Source organism: Thamnophis sirtalis, unplaced genomic scaffold (assembly GCF_051295495.1).
Source record: "Thamnophis sirtalis isolate CommonGarterSnake01/CBP01778 unplaced genomic scaffold, rThaSir2_p1.2 scaffold_3, whole genome shotgun sequence".
Taxonomy (NCBI): domain Eukaryota; kingdom Metazoa; phylum Chordata; class Lepidosauria; order Squamata; family Natricidae; genus Thamnophis; species Thamnophis sirtalis.
Genome location: NW_028261383.1, coordinates 133,195,976 through 133,219,414, shown reverse-complemented (window position 1 = coordinate 133,219,414; position 23,439 = coordinate 133,195,976). Strand labels below are relative to the sequence as shown.

Sequence of the window (23,439 nt, the reverse complement as noted above, 5' to 3'; positions counted from 1 at the left end):
GCCCCTTGTTGACACTTGGTTTGCAAAGGAAAACAAGAATCACCATTTCAGGACTTTTTTTGTGACAGAATAGATCTTTAGCCCATCAGATCTCACAGGTTAGGTCTCCTCTGGATTCCATCCGCCAGCCAATGTCGGCTGGCGACCCCCCGGGGGAGAGCCTTCTCTGTTGCAGCTCCAGCCCTCTGGAATGATCTCCCTGTCGAGATCCAGACCCTTACGACCCACCCGGCTTTCTGCAAAGCCACCAAGTCTTGGCTGCTCCAGCAGGCCGGGGGGGGCCTGTGAAACATCCAGCCCCGCGGAAATTGTGAATGTTGCGGTTTTGTTTTTAAAGTGTTGTCTTTGTCTAGTCTTCCCCCTTCTCTTGTCTATTGTGAGCCGCCCGGAGTCCTTGGGGAGTGGGCGGCATACAAGACAAATAAATACAAATACAATACAATACATTGGGTGGTTTCATGCACGCATCTATCTTCAGTTTTCCCCTTTTACCTCTTTTTCACTATGCTCAAATGGCTTGTCAAAGAAAGGTATGCTACAGCCAATGTGGTGGAAACATATGGCGTTTACTTGCCTCAGGAGCATTTTTGTTTTCGTGGCATAAAACCCAAGCAAGCATTCTAGTTCCGTATTGCAAGGCCAGCAAAGGATTTAGAGGAGAGGAAAACATGGCATTAGGAGGAGGTGCGGTTTCAGAACATGTTCATCCAGAATATCATTCAGTCCCATGTTCTCTGTAACCGGAAATGTCCCCACTGCGTATTTTGCACACTGACAGGTCTCCACTTCCCCAAGGGACAGAGCCAAGGAAAACAGGATTTAATCCTCCATGCAAAGGGAGCAGTCAGGGCACTGGTAAATTTAATGAATAAAGACTAGGGAGGAGGAGGGCAGGTTGCAGCAAAGAATAGGGAAGGATAGACCTGTTCATCATTGTTCTGAAAAAAGCTGGTCTCATTCTGTTACCACAACTATATGTCTTCCACTGGGCGAGTATAGGCTAAGAAAATAGCAGTAGCACTTAGACTTATATACCGCTTTACAGTGCTTTACAGCCCTCTCTAAGCGGTTTACAGAGTCAGCCTATTGCCCCCAATGATCTCATTTTACCCACCTCGGAAGGATGGAAGGCTGAGTCAACCTTGCGCCAGTGAGATTTGAACTGCCCAATTGCAAGCAGCCAGCAGTGGCAGCCTGCAGTATTGCACACTGCGCCACCGTGGCTCAAATGATTCCTGTTCTCGTGTAGCACAGCCAGGGGAAAAAAAAACTATTCAAAAGATTGGGCAGGGCATTTCATAAGACAAAAGAGAAATATAATGAATGCTTTGAATTGTTTCTGGGGCACTACAGAAGTCATTCAGCAAGCTGAAGATGTGCGCCCACCCGCCTCCAAAAATCTTCCTGCAAAAAAAAAAAAAAAAAGTACTTCAAAGGGGGAGGGAATGATCAGAGATACAAGTACCAGCAGATTCCAACAACCAGCCCAGCCCAGCACACTACTTTTGAGTACAGAAGCAAGAGGTAGTTTTATTTTTCTCTATTTTTTCTTTGGAATCTTCTCCTTGGTGATCATATCAGAAAACTCTGCAATGCAATAAGATAATCAGAGTGAGTAGGTTTTGCATTAAAAAAAATATGTAAGGCAGTAATTGCCAGCTTTCTTCTATCTCACCCCAAATATAAGAACAAACCTGTTATGGTGTGGCATGTTTTATTTGCCCACCACTACCCCCAAAGCTGGCAGGGCAAGCTGCTTGTATAAACAGGAAGCAAAGTCCTCATTCACTTGCACTGATAATGTGTCATAGTTGGGTCATTAAATGTCTGCTAGCAATGAACCACGTTCAGAGAGCACCAGGAACCTTACAATGCTTTCTTTCTGCAGAAAATTACTCCAATTGTGGCAATTTCACCACCGGATGTTAATCATTTCACACAGCTGTTTCAATGGTTTTAAGCAAATAATCGTGTGGTATAGCAGCCCTCAAACATCACTCTGGGCTACACTTGCTTTGTAAGTACAGAAAGTCTAGCTTGCGTGTGGTTCTTTTCTTTTCAAACTCCATCGCATCACATGATGTCACGTGATATATTGTGATATTTTTTTTTGAGGAGCCGGGGTGGGGGTGGCCTGGGCATGAGGCATCTGGCCCACGGTCTGTCAGTTTGACACCCCTGTTTTAAGTCAATTGGATTAAAATGTGCCAAGAAATAAACAACTGGCTCTAATCTAAAAACATAAAATATGCAGTAGCTGATCATTAAAAGTGAGTATTAATATAGCCATGCCACTGGGAAGGCCTGCATGATGCTGTAGTTCCAAGCTCCATTTGTTTCATGGGAACTTAGGGCATTTTTTGGGAGGTGGTGTGAATGCCTCATTTCTTTCTTTCTGTAGCCAGTGACACCTACCCTGTTTCCCGGAAAAGAAGACCTCCATGGATAATAAGCCCAATCGCACTTTTGAGTGCATGCGCTAAAATAAGCCCTCCCCTGAAAAGAAGCCATCTCCTAAAACATTTGAAATGCATGCACAGCCAGTCCCCGGGGGAAGTAAGGGGGAAACATGCCCCATGCACCCCACTTGTACCTGCCATCCACGCGGAATGGCCCCACAGAGGCCACTCCTGCAAACCCTAGCTACCGCATCCCCCTCTCTTAGTGGTGGCCGCAAAAAGAGCGGCAGGCCCGGCGATGCTAGGGCTGGCAAGAGTCTCCATTTTGGTGTCGCTCTCTTCTGCGGGCATGCTGCTTGTTCCACGATCCTTGCTTTTTAATTGAACCAACTTTGTTACAAGGTCTTCTGACTTTCTGGTTCTAATATTGTCCTCACAAGTGTCCTAGAGGTGAGCTTTGCATAACAGTGGCTACTCTGAAGCTTATTTGCCTCTAAGTAGCCCCATTTTCTTTTAAAAGCTTGTTGCAGCAATTGAAGGCCAAAATGGTCTCGGGAAAGTTGGGCACATCTCATGGAATCTGTCTAAAAGTATACATTGTTCTTTGTAACATTACAAAGCTGAATTTTTTGTATTTCTGCTATGGGGAACAATTTCACAGATAATATTTAATTTGTTTAATTTCAAGCTAAGTCAAATTTGGCTTTTGTGTGGCTGCTTTCTGTGTGGACTTCTGTCTAAGAAGGAAGAGTGTGTTTTTTCCATGAAAAAGGTGCCAGTTTTGTTTTCTTAAGTTCTGTTTCTGCCCACCTTGAAAATCAATCCTCCCATCGCCATCTGTATCTGCTGCCTGGATCACGGCTTCTGCTTCTTCGTCTGACAAGGGGACAATTGGCATGTTACTGGGCACTGTGGCTAGGATGTACCTGTGGGTGAAAGAGGTGGAAATTGAGGCACAGCAAGGGACACAGTGGCTCAGTAGCTAAGACGCTGAGCTTATTGATCAGAAAATTTGGCAGTTTGGCGGTTCGAATCCCTAGCAGAGTGAGCTCCCATTACTTGTCCCAGCTTCTGCCAACCTAGCAGTTTGAAAGCATGTAAAAATTCAGTATTTGAGAATACATCAAGTCATATGAAATTGAGATTGCGATTGGTAGATGAACTAAAAATACAACAAGGGTATAATGGTGAGACACAAGGCACTTTCTTAGCTGAAAAATCATGTTGAAACTAGTCCTGTGTAAGGTAATCAGATGCAACAGAAGACAAGATTTGAACAGGCACATGTAACGGGATTCGACACACGCAGTGCACATGATGAGTTGGCAAAGGTTGCATCTGTTAACCTTTTCTCCGTAATTGTTACAGCCAGAATTCTGTTCCATTTAATCGACACTAACACAGGAGGTAGGAATAGTCTTGATAGGAAGTTCCAATTCTACTTTTCAATCCACTTAATTCTGGGGTAAGAAATATAAGAGAATCCATAGAAAACAGGATTGGTCATAGCCATTACTTAATATAAGGATTAACCTTTATGCTAAATACACTGTCTTTTTTAAAAAAAACAATTTTTATTTGTTTTTGAAGAAGGACAAACATAAAAATAAAAATAAAAAACCCATCTTCCATTACAAATTGTAGAAAGTGTGTCAGTTGGTTACAGTATTTCCATGCATCTCTTCCATAGTCACCACCTGCTTTTCATATTAAATCGCATATTTTAAATTCACCTATATTCATGTATATCACAATTATTATATATCAACCTTAATTTGACTATAATTGTTTTACGTCCTTTTATATATAATATTCAAAATCTAGAATAGGATTATATGATAACATTCCATTAAATCATCCTAAAATCATCCAATCACAATATATCTTTATAACACATTCTAGATAAAGCTTTTAAACCTCCTCTTATAATCTCCATATATTATTTATATAAAATGTCATATTATCAAACTATTATATCTATATGTATTGTTATCATTATTAATCATTATTTAACTATAGCTATTGTCGCTTCATTTTATACATACTACTAGTAAACTAAATTTAGCTTAATTTTTATTATACATTTTCATTGCATCAACCTGTGTCCCTCCAGCAATAGTACGGTCTTATATCTCTTGCCATTTGTAGCATTAATGTTCTAGTTACTTTCTTAATAAATCTTGTATAAACCTCCCTTGATAACATGCTGTTCCTTTCGTATCTCACAAAAGTTTGAAACCCAACATCTGCTCTTTTCATCAGCTTATCTTTGGTTATCGCTAGTGCTTCTATCAAGATTTCTCTCCTTATCTCCGTCAATTTTTCTCTCTTTTCTTCTTCTGTGCTTTGAAATCTGGGGTAGAGTTCCAGTCCATCCATCTCCCCTTTCCATATTCTGCTCTTGCCATTACCAACCACACTCACTTTGTTGTCAGTATCCACAATTTTCTTATCTCTTTGCTCATTTTTTTCTTCCATCTTTTGAACTCTGTCCTCCACTTTCTTCATTTGGTAAACTTCCTCAGTTTCTCCATCAAATTTTTCTGTTTTGTATTCCATATTCTCCAATCTCTTTTCAATTCTCTCTGTCACAACTAATAGATTTTGAATTTCAAACATAATTATTTGCAATGTTACAGTTTCTTTTTCCTGCTGGGCCATTCTTTCAATTTTGCAGATACTGCCACTATAGGGTTCAAGGCTATTTTAATAAACTTCAAACAGGTTCATTTATTATCTTTCAAGTCAAAATGTTGTTTTCCTTCCAAAAGCTAGTGATAGAACTTCCAAAAGGCACCTGTATAAACAACTTGTGCTCTTCCTACTATCACTGTCAGTAAACAAGCTGAAAGAACCTTGAATCTCAAGTGATCAAAGAGAAAGAAGAAAAAAACAATGTATCCAGCCTCCAGCCTCTAGGTGGCAGTGTAACTGCTTTTCCTCCTGTTGTTACAACCCACTTTATAATCCTTCTTATTTTCTTCTTTATATTCCAATTTTAAGAAAGAAAAAAAAACCTTAAATGGAGATAAAAAACAATTCAATCAATCAAATCAAGCATTATATTAAAAAAGGAGAATTTTAATCCATAGATATAAACAAAAGTGAAAAAAGAAGAAGAATTAATCCATTCAGTTTAAAAAATAGGGAGCCCCTGCAAAAGTTCCCTCTGTGAAAAAAAAAAAAGAAATTAGAAACTGGATAACAGACTAAGTTCAATGCAGATCAATCTCGCTGCCTACAGTCTTTTGTCTTCAATCTTAACTTAACCTATTTTTTTTTTCTTGGGTAGTCTCTCCCTCTAATAATAAAATTTCCTCACCAATTCGACACACTTTCTCTTTCCGCTTTCTTCCTGTTCCGGAGCTTTCCCAACTTCAGCAGCTTTATTAGCTGCATTTCTGTCGCTGGAAAAAAAGGCTATTCCTGGATCTTTCAGGGACTTTGCGGTGTCCCTGAGATCAGCAGGAGGTGCCTTCTCAATCACCATCTCTGCGGGACAGTTTAGGTCCAAATGGACTGTCCAGCGGCAAAAATTTGACTGCAATTTCGGAGCACCAAGATCGCATGTCATGCCATCGCGACGTCAGCTCTCTTCTCAAGCCTAAATGCACTGTCTTTATATGCATTAGCTGTATAATTTCTGGCAAAGCTGTCAAATTATGACTCAGACTAATTTTATGTAGCTATTGATGTGATTTCAAAAGTTGAGTGGGGGAAGAGAGATATATAGAGAGATAATGGTCATTTCTGTTGCCAGACCGACCATTTCTAATCACTCATATAATAATGGGACTCATCTAATTTATAAACATGGCTTTAAGGTAAAGTTAAAAATTCCTCTCGTACATATGTGCTAGTCATTCCCGGCTCTAGAGGGCGGTGCTCATCTCTGTTTCAAAGCCGAAGAGCCAGCACTGTCTGAAGACATCTCTGTGTTCATGTGGCTGGCATGACTAAACATCAAAGGTGCACAGAGCGCTGTTACCTTCCCACCAAAGGTGGCCCCTATTTTTCTACTTGCATTTTTACATGCTTTCGAACTGCTAGGTTGGCAGAAGCTGGGAGAAGTAATGGGAGCTCACTCCATTATGCGGTGCTAGGGATTCGAACCGCCAAACTGCTGACCTTTCTGATCACAAGCTCAGTGTCTTAGCCACTGAGCCACTGCGTCCCTTTTAAACATGGCTTAAAGCATGTATTAAAGGATCTGCAGAAGTCTAGAGTTTTGAGATGCCCTAAGTATAATGGCTGGCTTGAAAAATCAACAGAAGACCTCAAGAATCAATGCTTTGAAGGACATGTGCAAAATATATTACAATGGCTTCAAGGATCTCTAGAAAGCCTCTCATCATCTGAAGAACCAGACCAGTTCTGGAAAAATGACTTCAAGAATCCTTTTTAAAAAGCTGGAAAAGATAGGTCCTGAAACATTGAAGCAAGATGCCAAAAATGACTTAAAACACCTGTAAATAACCTTGAAGAGAAGGAGCATGGTGACTCATAGGGTTAGGATGCTGGTGTGATGTTTGGCAGGCTGGTGTCTGAGACGGGATGAGTTCCAGTCACTAGCTCTAACTCCTGCCAACCCAGCAGTTCCAAAGCGAGCAACCATGAGTAGATAGATGGGTACCACATCATTGGGCAGCTTAGTGGGGACATGAAAGATGCCCCCAACTGGGTGTCCTCTGGGCAATGGTAATGTCACTGGTTAATCCTTGCAATATGGAAGCACTTCAGCACTCTTGACATGACTGTAGTACCGTGGTGGGTTTCAATTTTTTTTAGAACCTCTTCAGTAAGTGTGGCCTGCTTTGTGGGAGTGGCTTGCCAGTCATGTGACTGGGTGGGCATGGTCAACTTGTAAAATGTGGTGAAACTCACTTAACAATGCTCTTTCTTAGCAACCAAAATGTTGGCTCAGAAACTCTGGCATTTGAAGCATGCAAGTCTTAAAGCTGTCAAGTTACAAGACCCTTGCACCCCTAACCCTTTAGAAACCCCCCCAGGGGTGTTCAAACTTGACAGCTTTAAGACTTGTGGACTTCAACTCCCAGAATTCCTCCTCCAGTCATGTTGGCTCAGGAACTCTGGCATTGAAGCACATAAGTCTTAAAGCTGTCAAGTTACAAGACCCTTACACCCCTAACCCTTTAGAAAAAAAAAAACCCAAGGGTGTTCAAACTTGACAGCTTTAAGACTTGTGGACTTCAACTCCCAGAATTCCTCCTCTCACTCTTCATCTTGATGATGTGCGGAAGGGCGGGGGGAGGGAGCTGGAACCGGTTCTAAACGGCACTGTAGATTTGTGGAACCTCTTCTATAAAAGAGGTTAGAACTGGCAGGAACCCACACCTGCTGTAGTAGCTTCTAAACACTGGTTAAGTCCATAGGTCAGCTGAGTCCAGATGAACCTAGTTCCTGAGAAATTAACAACTTTAGCTTTGTAAATGATGAGGTGACTCCACTCCAATGTTTTCTACCTCTCCATCTGTAAATAAAGCAATCAGCCATGACTGCCCTTGTTAACTTTCCCCTGTGTTTCGTAGCAATAGACAGCAACGTTATCTTACTTGATTTCATTCCATTCAATGAAACCACTGTCATCCTTGTCAAGCAATTTGAAGGCTTTACGCAGGTGAGTCTCCCTCTCATCCGATGTCAGAAACTTCTGCATGTATTCGAGGAACTTGGTATAATTGAATGAAGCTGCAACAGAACGGATAATTTTTAATTGATGAATTATATTATTAGCATGATATACTGTAAATATAGTCTGCAGAACATTATTGATACTCTATGTGGAAGCTCTTATTTTCATATGTAGAACATAACTATGGCTCACTTCCCATCTCAGACAGAAACAAGTCCAGATTTAACATTGAAAACTATAGTACTGGTAGTCTGTGACCTACAACCATTCATTTAAATGTCTATGGAGCTTCTCTATTTCTATGGGACAACCATTCATTTCAGTGGTGGGATTCAAATTTTTTTACTACTAGTTCTGTGGGCGTGGCTTGGTGGGCGTGGTGTGACAGTGGGCATGGCAGGGGAAGGATACTGCAAAATCCCCATTTCCTCCCGATCAGCTGGGACTCGGGAGGCAGAGAATAGATGGGAGGCGGGGCCAGTCAGAGACGGTATTTACCAGTTCTCTGAACTACTCAAAATTTGCTCTACCGGTTCTCTAGAACTGGTCAGAACCTGCTGACTACTACCTTTGATTTATTTAGATCATTTGATAGTACAACAGTGCTTTAAAAAGTGAATTATGACTTCTTCACACTGATGACTCTTGCAGCATCCCTATGGTGACATGATCAAAATTCGGACACTTGGCAACTGGCAATTTATGACGGTTGTGTGTCCTGGCATCCATGTGATCATTTTCTGATGATCAAAGTCAATGGGGAAGCCAGATTCACTTAAGAACCATGTTACTCACTCAACAACTGCAGAGATTCATTTAACTAGTGTGGCAAGAAAGGTAATAAAAACGGGGCAAAACTCACTTAACAACTGTCTTGCTTAGAAACAGAAAGTTTGGGCTCCTGTGTGGTTGTAGGTCATAGACAACCTGCATATGCAAATGCAGGTTATCAGTTAATCTGAATGTGATATCTGATATCCTTTAGGAATCTACTGCAAATTCAGCAATTTTGGTTTCTTTTGTTCCTTACCGTGGTGCCTCATTTCTGAGGGCAACAGGTCAAGATCTTTGTCCGTCAGGGATACACCCATGGCCAAGGCCATTTTTTGGAGTTGGCAAGCAAAATCATCTTCCATGATGCTATTGATTGCAAAAAAGAAGAAGAAGAAGAATTTACGTGAGTATTAAAAAAAGGTGGCAGTTCTTCTCTTGCACATTAGCAGCGGCAGTCTGACACATCGTAACCCAGGGGTCAGCAAACTACGGCTCTGGAGCCGCATGTGGCTCTTTCATTCCTCCCTGTCACCAGTCGGCTCCACCATTGATAGGGCTTTCGGTTAGGGCAGGTAGAGGAAAAAGGACGCTACACTAGGAGGAGACTATGGTGGAGGAACCGGACTTCGGGGGGGGGGCTTCTGGTTAGGACCTTTGTGGCTCTTTCAGTGTTTAATGTTGCCGACCCATGTCCTAACCAATTCTAAACAAGATTCTTTTAAAACAGTAAAACCCATGTCCTAACCAATTCTAAACAAGATTCTTTTAAAACAGTAAAACCCATGTCCTAACCAATTCTAAACAAGATTCTTTTAAAACAGTAAAACCCATGTCCTAACCAATTCTAAACAAGATTCTTTTAAAACAGTATAGGTAGTTCTTGACTTACAACAGTTTGTTCAGTGACTGTTCAAAGTTACAACAACACTGAAAAAAAATGACTTCTTGTGACCATTTTTCATGCTTATGACCGATGGCATCATCCCAACGATTACTTGATCAAAATTCAGACGCTTGGCAACTGGTTCATATTTATGACGGTTGCAATGTCCTGGGGTCATGTGATCCCCTTTTGTGACCTTCTGACAGTTTCACTTAACAGCCGTGTTCCTAGCTTAACAACTGCGATGATTCATTTAACAACTGTGGTAAGAAAGATCGTAAAGTGGGGCAAAGCTCACTTATCAAAGGTCTCATTTAACAACAGAAATGCTGGGCTCAATTGTGGTCCTAAGTTAAGGACTACCTGTACTTCCAAAAGATACTGTTCCAGCTCAGTTTTATTGGTAGTACCACTCTAAAGTAATCAGGCGATATTATCCATCCTAACAAGAGATATAGCCATTTATAGAAATTCGAATAACTTAGGGAGGAAAAAAACCTGTTGTGCAAAACTTCCCAAAACAATCCAATGAGAAATAAGTTTGCCCAGAGGGTGGGGGCACATAATACTGGTAGGAAATGAGCAAAGCAAGAGTGAGAAAGATAAATCGCACTGGGGGGGGGGGGTAAGAGTAGCAGAGAAGAAGGCAGGGCTGGTTGACTAGAACCCTGGAGCACAACACATTTCAACATGTGTCACTGTGATTACATTCAGGAACCACATAGCTGTGTCCTAATGGAATTCTTATCACGGAAGCCAAATGAGCGTGAATTATAGCATGATGATTTAATGAGCATCTCCTGTTTTGGACTTTATGCGAAATCCTGATAAATCCTGAATGGAAAAGCTTCCAACCTTTTAATTTCAACCATCCTGATGAGAAGGAAGAGAGTAATTCCTTCTTGTAATGCTAATTCATAACTAAGCATTCCGAGCGACGCTCTCGCCATTGCTATTGCCATGGTTTCTAGTGTTGTTTTCATATTCTTATAAATATATCAAGATTTTTTTTGACAAAAAGTCACATATGATATCTTTTTGATTTAGCACTAGGGTTATAACACCCCAGAGGACAAAGTGCTAGAACTACAGAGATTTGAGCATCTTGCTTTCAAGCATAATAAGGGAGCTGAATTCTGTTTTTTAGACAAGGGGCATAATTTCTGTCACTGATTGTATTTATGAGGAATGCAGAGGCTGCCCATGTTTGCTTGCCTCAAGTCAGGTTATATATTTAATACCCTGTTCAGACGTATTTGTGTCTTCCTATGACAATTGCCTAGGTCAGCCTTCCTAACTTATCTTTTTAGTTTGGTGGCTTGCTGGGATTAGCATGTATTGTTATTTATTTATGGAATCCATGTCCATTTTTCCCACCAATGGATGGTATCAAGGCAGCCACCAAATTCATTTTAAAAAGCAGTTATAGAAATTATAAAAATGCACCCTAACACTCCCCCCAATCCTCAGCTCCAATACGGTGGCCTCAACTTCAACAGCTAGAAGTCTGTTTTTCCACCAATGTCCTGCCCAAATACAAATATTTTTGCTATTGAAATAGATTGCCTCCCTTGATAGGAAGTTCTGAAAACTGGGAGTAACTACTGAGAAGGATTTTTCCAACCTGAAGTGACAGAATTGCGGAATGAGACTCTGCTGAAGCTGTAGATAGCCAAGCAGAGTTGGGGGGTGGGGGAACTGGAAAATCTTGCACTGTGCCCTTTGGCTTTCATTCCCATGCACAACAGGAGTTCCTACCAATTTCACAGATGAAATCCATTAATCCAAAGTAGATTTCAGTCCTAAGTGAAGAGACAGTATTGGTTACTGTGATTATCTTCCATTTAATCCAAAAGAAAGAAGCTTTCGATTGCCTGCTAAAACCAAAGGCAGATTTCAAATTCCAGTAAATCCTGTTGCACTGAGCTAGCTACTGATCTTGCCAATGACGCTGTCAGCAGTTCATTCACCCTGGCTCCTTCCTCATCGCCAGCAGCCAAGCGTCTGATAGCCGAGGTGAACTTTGATGTGAGTCACGCTTACTTCCCACACTTTGCATCGTATTCTTCATCTAATAACACAAATGGAAATCCCTACCCAATGGTTGGATGGCAAAGGGGCATGAATGATCAAAGGGGAGAGTGCTAATAACATTTATGGAGAAAGAGATAAACGAATAAGGTGGTGGCCTAATCTGTGTGGTGGGACAGGGGGTCTAGGAAGCCCATGTCTAAAAGGGGTAGTCTCTCTCACAATCAAAAATTATGAAAGAGGTATATCTAATATTGGAATATTGGAACATTTGGGCTATTGTAGAGCAGAAAAATCAGGGTGGGTATCCTTAAGGCACTGATGCTGTGAGTTTGGGTAATGAAATGTCTGCAAGAAAACCACCAAATTCAGAGAGCACCAAGGACCCCTCGTTTCAACACTGAGCTACAAATATTCTCCTTTGTCAGCAGGAAAAATCATTTATGCATATCAATGTGGAAAGTCTCTTAATATTGGTAAAATTCTCTTTCAAGTAAAATGGTATCTTGTCACATCTCTGCCTTGTTCTTTGGAGGCCTGATGATGATGAGCCATGCAGATTCACAAGCCGTCAGCTACCCATGCAATCCATCAATCACTCTCAGTTTAAATGCAAGGATACCTGATAACCAAAGTGGAATGTATCTGAGAAAATTCTAAAATTCTGTTCCTTCTTAAGGATAGGCAAGCTAGTGTTAGGTCTCCACTCCAGTATTCTCTGCATTGATTAATTCAAGGAATTAATATTGTGATTTAGAAGTGCCTTCTCCCTTTTCCACAAAATGAACTACTCTGTAAGTAATTCGTATTTTCTGGCAGCCCTTCTAAGTCATTCTTATTCTAGATTGCACGGACGTCATTTAAAAAGCCCTTTCAAATTCCTATTTATGAATAATTGGAGAAGTTAACATTCTAAACACAACGGTCTCTATTTCTCAGGCAAATCCAGCCATCCAATCTTCCTCCCAAACTTTTCTAAGTTGCGTTTTCAGCCACCAAGATCATTCAGCTTTTGAAGAATACTGTGCAGGTTGCATATGCAACTAGGAGAAATGGTTGATAGCAATCAAAAAACAATAATGGCTGGTTGCAAACATCTTGCCAGGCCCCTAAAAGAAGAGGTTGGAACAGCAACAGACCTGAAAATGCATCTACACAGCCGGATCAGAAACTGGGCTGCGTCCATTGTGGCTTCTCAGATGGAAAAATCAGAAAAACAGTGATTCAGTCTGGCAATCAAAAGACATTGTGGTGAGAGGCTGCCAAGCTGGTGCAACCATGGCAGCTGTCCCCAGGCCACTCCTTAAAGGGCACTGAGGTGTCCATAATGGCAATGAGATCAGTTGGTTTGTTTACAAGCGACCTTTACAGAGTAAAGTTTCTACATGAGCTCCTTCGAGAGCCATTGGGGAGAAAGATTACCCAATGTTTGCTGTCTCAATTGTCCCCTCCACCCCCAGTGCTGTGCTTCAGGATGGTGAGATAATTGGAGACTGGGAACAAGCAGCCCCTGAACAGTCATCACTTAATTATAATGTAGTGTGGACCACGAGCCTGTGTGTATATGATGTGAACTTAGGAATAGTAATAGCACTTAGGTTTATATACCACCCCACATTCTTTTACAGCCCTCTCTAAGTGGTTTACAGAGTCAGCCTATTGCCCCCAACAATCTGGGTCCTCATTTTACCCACCTCAGAAGGATGGAAGGCTGAGTCAACCTTGTGCCTCGTCAGGATTGAACTCCAAGCTGTGGGCAGAATTTGCCTGCAATACTGCACTAACTTTAACTACTGCGCCATCAGCCTAGCATCCACTCCTCCAAATCTGTAATTATAAAATGGGGATGGAGAAGACTGAAGCCCTGTCTCAAGTTTACTGTCTTATTTTAATGCCAAATAAGATGAGCTGTGGTGTCTAGTGCTCTTTGTTGGCAAGAGTGTTGTTTGGTCCTGGAGCTCAATGTGCTCCAAAGAACGCTGGCCCTCCTCTCTACATTACATTGTGACCCTTCCATTCCATCCTCTAAGGGAGTCTTATATTCACAAGGCAACAACTTGTGATGTGAACCTGTTCTAGGATTACACTCAGTCTAAATAACTCAGCTTTCCCCATGGACCCCCCCTGATCTGCCTGCCAAGAGTTTATTTAGGAAAGCAATTCTTCTCTTCCTGAATTTGGAAAGAACAGGCATTCTCCGAGGAGATGTTTAGCTTGGAAGCTGGGCTGCTCAACGCTCAGAGAACGGCAGAGGGAAACAACCCAGGTGAAAGCATAAGGTGGGGATATGTAAGATCTGTTATTTGGTTCCAATGTTTAAACAAAAATCACCAATCCTGGTCATCAGAATAAGACACTCTGCTGAAAGTATTGTTCCCTCTTCTCATGATTATGTGTACGAGGCCAAGGCTCCATTAGATACCCTGTTTCCCTGAAAATAAGACCTCCACAGATAATAAGCCCAATCAGGCTTTTGGGTGCATACACTAAAATAAGCCCTCCCCTGAAAATATTGCAACACAACAGGTGTCTCCTGCACCTCAAAAATAATAAGACCTCCCCAAAAATAAGGCCAAGTGCTTATTTCAGGGTCAAAATAAAATAAAATCCTGTCTTCTTTTCGGGAAAACATGGTATTGTGTCATTGTATCTAATATGCATTTCCCTTCCAATAATTCTACATTTCTGCTCCTTTGGGGGGGGGGGTTATTGGCTTTAGGCCCGTCCCTCCCAAAAAAACCTGGATATGTTGGCTTTCAACAGACCCCCACAACCCACTTTCCTTGTCCTTTCACTTCGTCAAACTTTTCCTTCATTATCATAAGCATTTTCGCTGTATTTTCTCCACACCCACATTTTTGCAAATCACTCCCTCCCAAAATTCTTTCCGAGGCAGCATTGACATTTATCTGCACAATAAATATAAAATAGTATTTTCCACCCCCTCGCCAGCCTTGATTTATTCTGTCTTAATTAAAAAACTGCACTTAGCAAGCTGTTGGCACAGGATCACCAAAAGTAGCAGCCAAAGCTGCAGTAAGCTAAAAGAAAAGACAGATCTGGAGTTTTGAACTCATAGATATGTATAATCCAGCCTTCCCTAACCTGGTTGCTTCAAGATGGGTTGGATTACAACTCCCATCATCCCAGAAAGCGGGGTTGGGGAAAGCTGGATTCAAAGAATAGAACATACAGTATAATAACTTGCTCAAAATTTGAAAATTAAAAAATTCAATATGAATTAATCACTACCTTTTCATGCCTTTCCTTCCAATGGTGATGCTACTGTTAATGCATGAAATATAGCTTTCAGACAATGGTTTTGGCTTTAAGTAATAGCTTGTTTTCTGTTCACTGACCTTCCTAGGAAGGTAAGCTTCTAGTTGTCCATAGCTTTGTCAAAATTGTTGCCACACAGTGAAGCTATGGATGTAAATATTATTGATTTAATTATATCCAACACCATTGATTTCAACCCATCAAACATCTCTTTTTTGCTTCTGAAACATCACTAGGATGGCGCCCCCTAATCTGTTAACTAAGGACCATACATTTCTTCTAGAACTTAACAGAATGACTTGGTTCCCTAGTTTCAGAAACTGGGCTGCCGAGGGATTATTAAATGCTGGAACAAGACTAATAAGGGTCCCCTCATCTACACATGGACACGCATTTCTGTTTTTCCTTGCATTTTTGAGCTCCAGATTTTTGAGATGACATTTCACCACCATTCATAAACTGAAATGAAATATAAAATATATTCCTAAATTAAATGAAACTAAACTTGCAAACTTAAATTAATAAGTAATGAAATTAAAATTCAATAAATTACAGAAATAACTGTTCACGGAGTTTCAGATTAATAAAGGTTCTGTCAAACAAGCTGCAAGGTGATTTTCCTCTACACACAAAGTATGGAGTATGAAGTATATATCCAATACTGTTTTTCTTTTCATAAATTAAAAAAAAATCCCCTTCATGGGCCCCTTTGAGCTCCATGGGACCCAGAACAATGTACCAGCTGCATCCCCATCTCCTCAGGCCTGTTCAGAAGTCCCCTTTTTCAATGATCAGAACATTCCCTGTTTATGACTTCAGTGCTTTGGGGGAAACTCAACTGCACTGGTCATCTTCTCTGGTGACAACCCCATTCAGGTTGTCTCTTTTTTTTAGGCACTGCATATCCCAGCAGGTACTTACCTGCCCCAGATATCCTCTGCTTGAAGCTGGCAAGATACTTATTGAAAACCTAAACCATGTCTCTGGCTTTTATATGGCCCTTTGCTCAGCTTTGCTATTTAAGGGAAGGTGCACCTGTCAGGAATACATCCTGTAATTCTCTTGAGTCCTTTCAAGACACCATTGGATCATCTTGGTGGGTTGTGTGTTATCAGTTGTCACTGGCACTTGGATGCCCAGCATCGAATATCATCTTGGGCAAGGCAAAATCTTTAGCATGGACTCCATATGATACAAAAAGAAAAAGAAAAAAAAGAGACCCTTCTCTGTTATGTGATGCAATGGAGCCTCTTCCCCAAAAATGGGAAGACGGATATACTTTATGTGTCATCCTTCTGTTTATCATCCTTGAATTTATTTCCCTTTTTTAAGTTTCCACTCGTGTTTTTTTCAGGTGGGCCAATTTCAAAATAAAAGAGCAGACAAGTCTCCTATTGCAAATGTTTGTTTCAAATAGTGTTATTTTCCTGCATGTGTGTTTCATCTTTATCTTTAGTCATTCCCAAAGGGCCTGCAATAGAAAATGTAATATCAGTCACACAAAAATGAAAACAGAGGTTTGAATATGACCTATGCTAGAGCTGCCTGTCCTTTAGAATTGTGGGGGGGGGGGCAACTTTGGGATATTAAGCAGCTGCCATGATAGGCATGGAGCAAAATCTATTTGACCGAAAGCAAAATTGTTGAGTTACTTCCCCCCCCCCCCTTATTTTTCTTTCTAAGAATACTTTGGGTACTGAAATGGGCTGGGAAATGCAGAATATTATTTATTCGATTTTTCATTCCTCCTTTACTCCTTTATGACTAAATTAAGGCAGTAAATCTCCATAACAACTGCTTCTTCTTCCTATTTCCCCACAACCACTACTCTGGGAGGGGAGTTTGGCTAAGAGATTATGACTGACCCAAGTTTACCCAGCCAGATTTCATGCCTAAAGTAGGACTAGAACTCACAGTCTCCTGGCTTCTAGGCCAGGAGCTTCATCACTACACCATATTGTGCTTAAGATCTCTGTGCTTAAGACTAAAGTTTTGCTCTGCACCATGCCAGATTTCTGTTTCTTTAATTTAAGGAATCAACAAACAACCCTTAACTGTGATCTATTAATGGATCTTTTTCTCGTTTTTCATTTTCTTTCTGAAACTGGTATTCATCCTGGCTTTAAAAGTCTTCTATATTGCTGTTTGGCAATTTGCTTTTTACCTGACCAGTTTTGCTAAAGGATGGTTAAATATTAATTTTATTTAGGGAAATCTTCACTCAATTTTGTATTTGAAATTTGAAAGAGTAAAATAATGCCAAAGGAATGGTCTTAGATTTCAGCCAATGTTCTCAAGACGTTAATGGATAATAACTTGTGAGATATAGAGGTGGGCAAGTTAAAATCAGTACGAGACTTCCTGTTCTTCATCAGTCTCTGTTCCTGGAGCTTCCTTATCTACTGAATCCAATCTTTGAAGGTTGCTTATGTCTACTTTCTACCTCCTTGAATCAATTACCTCCTTGCGACCTATTAGATCGCATAGATTAGGCCTCCTCCGAGTTCCATCCGCCAGTCAGTGTCGACTGGCCACCACACGGAGGAGAGTCTTTTCAGTAGTAGCTCCGACCCTTTGGAACGATCTCCCCGTGGAGATTCGTACCCTCACCACCGTCGAGACCTTCCGCACAGCCCTCAAGACCTGGCTATCCCATCAGGCCTGGGGATAAAGATCGTAATCTGTCCCCACCCGAATGATGAATGAATGTTGTGTACTATTTTTTTACTTATGTATTGTTTTATGTTTACTGTTTTGTACCCCCCTCCCTATATTTTGTAAGCCGCCCTGAGTCCCCTCAGGGAAAAGGGCGGCCTATAAATAATAATAAAACTAAAACTAAACTAAACTTTCATGTAATTCCCCAAAATCAGTTATGGTTGTGTTCATGCAACACACTTAAATCAGGTCAGTTGGAAAGCTAATGACTGCATTTATAAAACATGCTAAGTTTCCATAGAGCTCACCTTGGTTTGGATTTATGTGCATTAGGTTAGTTGTGTGAATCCAGCCTCTTTAGTTAATATGGGTCAAAGTATTGTGTGCATCTGGAGAGTAGGTTCATTCCTTGACCAGGTTAACTATGCCTGGATATTTCACTCCTTGTCATAATATTAAAAGGACACTTATTTCACCTCTTCCCCTTTAGGCAAGTCACCTTGAATAACTAGACATCATTTCTAAATCTATAAATTAGAGAGACCTGTTTCTTGCCTTATATTGCAGCCATGGAGTTTGAGATAATAATGTAAGTAGGACATAATTGTTACGTAAGTGTAGGGTTTCTGGGGGAAAATATTCAGAACTGAAAATGTTATATAAATTTCAGAGACGAGTCGAGCGTCCCAATCTTTTTCTGTTTAAACTATTTCTTTTGCTAATGCAAAACCCGGTACAAATTCTAAAGACATCTCTGCTTCCAGGTGGCAAAAATATCTACCAGAGTCTTGCTATACCTTTCCTGTGCATATTTAAAGCACCTTAAGGGTAAACTTAAATATATTATTTGAATTGGCACATGGGTGGCTTTTTCATGAGCCACATAAAGCAAGTGATCCTTGCTTTAATTAGAAATAATTACCCTTGATACGGCACATCTCAGAATTTGATGTACAACAGCACAATGATTCTGCCCCACTGAGCAGCTGTTCCAGGACAGCAGATCCTAAACTCACTTCAGGATGCAGTCCTGCAAATCAAGAGATACCTTGCTGTTATCTCTGCAGTGATGCCTGTTTGCCTGCACAGTGCTATTCCAACACAGCAATTCAAGCAGTCTATCCCTTGCATGGGTGTGTTTCTCAGTACTTTCTTTAGGCTGGGTGAAATGGCAGATGTTACATCCTCAGCATAATTAGAGCGTAGGATTGCTTCCTTGCCTTGATTTGTGTTCTAGGCATGCAGTAGAAATAAAAAGAGTTCTGAGCATCAGAGAAAAATATGGGCCCCTTCTTCTTCTTCTTCTTCTTCTTCTTCTTCTTCTTCTTCTTCTTCTTCTTCTTCTTCTTCTTCTTCTTCTTCTTCTTCTCCTTCTCCTTCTCCTTCTCCTTCTCCTTCTCCTTCTCCTTCTCCTTCTCCTCCTTCTCCTCCTCCTCCTCCTCCTCCTCTTTTCCTCCCCCTCCCCCTCCGCTTCTTCTTCCTCCTCCTCCTCTTTTTCTTCTCCTTCTCCTTCTGAATAGTAATCTTATTCAACTGAATAGTATCCATTTTTATCTTTTTATTTTTAATTATGTAGTAACAGAAAAAGAAAACAAACAAGACATAGAAAAATACATATACAGTATTAACAAGAAAAACTGCACAAAAGTGCTTCAAAAGAGTGAAATCCCCCCAAAAGTATAACATATCATTATCAGTTAACATATACATTTCTCTATATATTTATCTAATGCAAATATTATTAAAGTGTTATATATTTATTCCTAATACATTTATATAACTATAATTATTTTTGACCTGCTATATTTTGTAGAAATAAAGCCCATATTTTATTATAGTGGTCCATACAAAGCCTACATCTATAAGTAATCTACTCATGGGTGGCAAGTACACTCAGATTTTCAGTCATTGAGTAAATAGCCCCATACATGTAACTTTCTAATCTTGCAATATTAATCTTTGGCTCATAATAAGGGCATAGAGAATCCATTTATGTTCCTCATTTGTCAAATTCCATGTAACAGCTGTGTAATTCAAGAGAATATTATCCTCTGAAAAGTTTAGCTTTTGTTGCAAAGTTTTAATTTCAGTGCTTCCCAAACCTGAATAAATTACTTAAAATTAGATAAAAATATTTTTTCTTCATTACCCATCACAACAGGGACATTTACACTGACTTAAAGACTGTAACGGGTAATAAAACATATTTGAATATCTCCCCAAGTATTCTTATTAAGACAAAAATCAATGTATTTGTTAAAATGACATAAAGATCATTTGATGATATTATTTTTATTATATAGGTAATCCTCAAGTTACGGCCATTTGTTCATCAACTGTTTGAAGTTACAACAGTGTTGTGACTCAGCAGAAACCTGTGAGTTGTTTCGGGATGCAGGATAATGAGCAGCTGTTGCTCGTTAGGATCTCCTCCTGTGGATAAAAGACTGATGGTGCCATGCCTTAGTTGCAGAAGTCAACGTCGTTCGTCGTTCTTTGTTCGTGTGTAACCTTTGAGAAAAGCCTGTAGCTAACTGTCTGGATTCACGTAACTCTGTTTGGTATTTAGTTTGAGTGAAGACTTTTTGTAAGAGACGTTTATCTATGTTATTTTGGGCTTGCAGCCAGCTTGAGCCAGGACTGATAAAGACATTCCTTTTGCAAGCTGTGTGTGGCTTTCGTTTTCTGAACTAGCAAAGAGGGAGGTCAGAACAGTTTGACTTCTGCCCTGACAAACCTCTATTCATAAAAATATGGAGCAGCTTTACGCTGACAATGCCAGACTGACCCAGCAAATAGCAGTAGTGGCTGACCAAATTTCTCAGCTGCAGAGAGCTGCAAAACCCCTCCCAGCCAAGGAGGAAGTGCCCAGTAGCCATGCCAGATAAATTTGATGGGAATTAGGCCATGTTTGCCGTGTTTCTGGGACAAGGCCAGCTGTTCCTGAGTTGGAGAGCGGAGGACTTTCCCACTGACCGGACAAAGGTGGGATTTATTATTAGTTTGCTCTCAGGCACGGCTGCCCGTTGGGCTACCCCCTTGTTAACTCAGCCAAGCCCTTTGTTGGATGACTTCCAGGGTTTTTGCCAATATTTTAAGCGTATGTTTGAGGATCCCATTAAGGGGGAAACATCAACCAGACGTCTGAAGTCACTGCAGCAGGGGAGTGGTTCATTGCAAGACTATGTAAGTGAATTCAGGCTGCATAGCCAGGATTCAGCGTGGAATGAACCAGCTCTGATGGACACTTTCCAAGATGGATTGTCTGATGCCTTGCAAGATGAACTGGCGAGGGTGGACAGGCCACCGACGTTCAACGCGTTGGTCCACTTGTGCCTCTGGATAGATGCCCGGCTGCAGAGGCGAAGGCCTCACCATGCATTCCAGGAGACCACTCGCGCGCCAGTTTATCAAGAGACTGCAGTGGACTGGGAGGAGCCCATGGAGTTGAGTGCTGTCAGACCTCGAGTGTCATGTACAGAGATGAACAGACGACATGCTGAGGGATTTTGTTTCTACTGTGGGGATCTTGGACACCTGGCGGGGAGTTGCCCCAAGAAGAATAGAAGGGTTGGGCGGACTGTGGCCATCCCTCAGCAACGAACTATCGTGTCAGACAACTGACATGTTTGTGCAGCTTTGATACCCCACTCACACAATGTAGCGTATATTTGTGGGGTGTGGGTCGGCCTTGGAGAGGGTGGAGGACCCTGGACGGGGTGTCGACGCCACGCAGGGCGGAAGGAGATGTGGTGGCCATCGGATACCTGGGGAGCATTGGATCTATGAAGGAGGAAACACAGGAGACGAGTGTGGGCCATCTTATGGACAATCCATTCTGACTGCATCCGGACCGTCAGACCCGGGGGAAGGGCCCTGCAGTGGGGGATAGTGTTGTGATTCAGCAGAAACCTGTGAGTTGTTTCGAGATGCAGGTTAATGAGCAGCTGTTGCTCGTTAGGATCTCCTCCTGTGGATAAAAGACTGATGGTGCCACGCCTTAGTTGCAGAAGTCAACGTCGTTCGTCATTCTTCGTTCGTGTGTAACCTTTGAGAAAAGCCTGTAGCTAACTGTCTGGATTCATGTAACTCTGTTTGGTATTTAGTTTGAGTGAAGACTTTTTGTAAGAGACGTTTATCTATGTTATTTTGGGCTTGAGCCGGGACTGATAAAGACATTCCTTTTGCAAGCTGTGTGTGGCTGTCATTTTCTGAATGAGCAAAGAGGAGGGTCAGAACACAACAGTAATGAAGGGATTTATAAGCAGTTCCTTAAGTTTGATAAGACTTTCTGCTAAGAAAAGTCTACCAAAACCTAGTAACTACAAAAAATTGTAAAAATATGTATTTTGAAGAATTTAAGTTCAAAATTAATTTAAATTTTAAAATATTTAAAAATCCCTTGACACCCGAAGTGATAAAAGAGGAAGTAAAGAAGAAGTATTATCCTTATTACACTTCCAACATAATGCTATCTTAGTCCTTTTTTATATGGAGTTCAATTAATGCTATGTATTTTTTTATTGTTGTAGACGTTGTACCATGTTTTCTCCAAAATAAGACAGGGTCTTATTTTCTTTTGACCCCCAAAATAAGCACTTGGCCTTATTTTTGGGAGGTCTTATTATTTTTGAGGTGCAGGAGGCGGCAAGCGTGGCCACCTCATGGCTGCTGTTGTGTTGCAATATTTTCAGGAGGACTTATTTTCTTATTTTAGCACATGTGCTCAAAAGCCCGATTGGGTTATTATCTGGGAAGGTCTTATTTTCAAGGAAACAGGGTAGATTGAGGTCCATTAACACTCTTGCCATTGAAATTAAGATGCTCTCTCATTGTCTAAGCAAAAAGGAACCTTTAATTCTTTATTCCATTCATTTCCTAGCATCTGCATATCAAATTGATTTATTGATAGCAAACATCTATCAATGGTACAAACAGTAGTCAAAAAATAGTATGCTTTTTTGAGTTTTAAAGGATTTAAGGTTGTTCCAGTATCTTGGATATCTTATAAGTTGAAATTGTTGCTGGTCCAAACAATATTGTTGACAAATGTTGTAGCTATAAATATTCCCATTGGGTTACATCTGATAGATGATACTTATCTATTAACACAGCATATGTTAAAATTCATCTTTATTGTCTATCAGTTGGTCCAAGGTCAATATCTCCAACTCCATCCATTTTTTTCCATATCACCATCTGTTTCTTAAATTTAAAATTGAGTTTCCTCATAAAATCAATTTAGCATGGGAAAAGAGGTCAAATCTTTTATTAGGCATTACATTCTGTGGTTTTTTTTAAACCGGTGTAATTATGAGATATGATAGTTCTAGTGTATTTTAGTCCTAATATTAGCTATCCAACCAAAGGTGCTATAGTTGCTCAAGTTAGAAAGTTGACACTAGTTGTTGGGCTTCACTATTTAATATGTGACAATAGGTAAGCATGATGAAACAGCTCCAGATTCAGAACAAAAATCCTCGCTTATTAATGTTAAAGGCATTTTCTGTAAAAATATTCTTAGAATTTGGGAATATTTCTATTCTTCTATTTGGGAAGAACCCAATAGAAATTTTGGGTTTCACAGGCTCAGCCACATATCCATATATGCTGGGCCTATTTCATTAAAGACAAGCATCATAAAATATATATTAAAGGATGTGCCTTACCATTGCTTCTGAAAGCAAGCAAATTTTTAAAAACCTGCAGCTTGTCAAAATTACAAGCAACTTTCATGCCTTTTTATATAGGAACATAAAAGA

The 23,439-nt window shown here is 40.6% G+C and overlaps 1 protein-coding gene and 1 long non-coding RNA gene across 3 annotated transcripts; one reads left to right on the top strand and one right to left on the bottom strand.

Moving 5' to 3' along the window:
• Nucleotides 1-1,407: 1,407 nt before the first annotated feature.
• On the top strand, nt 1,408-20,307 carry LOC148048183 (uncharacterized). The gene is made up of 3 exons (XR_015695810.1): nt 1,408-1,524; nt 1,889-2,017; nt 19,981-20,307. It is a non-coding gene; the product is annotated as an uncharacterized LOC148048183 (long non-coding RNA).
• PVALEF (parvalbumin like EF-hand containing) lies at nt 1,511-12,993 on the bottom strand. Of its 2 annotated transcripts, none has more exons than XM_087707848.1 (5): nt 12,880-12,993; nt 9,083-9,192; nt 7,973-8,108; nt 3,210-3,325; nt 1,511-1,587 (listed from the first exon to the last, which is right to left on the bottom strand). In XM_087707848.1, the coding sequence occupies exons 1-5, from the start codon at nt 12,924-12,926 to the stop codon at nt 1,541-1,543; spliced, it is 456 nt and encodes a 151-aa protein (XP_087563974.1). In that variant the 5' UTR covers nt 12,927-12,993; the 3' UTR covers nt 1,511-1,540. The 2 variants fall into 2 exon arrangements, with proteins under 2 accessions (XP_087563974.1, XP_087563975.1); XM_087707849.1 differs by lacking the exon at nt 12,880-12,993 and adding an exon at nt 11,468-11,751.
• Nucleotides 20,308-23,439: the final 3,132 nt, after the last annotated feature.

Excerpts from the sequence above, each read along its gene's own strand:
- PVALEF (XM_087707848.1), bottom strand. The coding sequence starts at position 12,926 with ATGGACGCAGCCCAGTTTCTGATCCGGCTGTGTAGATGCATTTTCAG. Across the intron at positions 9,193-12,879 it reads CTGTGTAGATGCATTTTCAG|CATCATGGAAGATGATTTTG; the intron begins GTCTGTTGCTGT and ends TGCAATCAATAG. Across the intron at positions 8,109-9,082 it reads CTCAGAAATGAGGCACCACG|CTTCATTCAATTATACCAAG; the intron begins GTAAGGAACAAA and ends GTTCTGTTGCAG.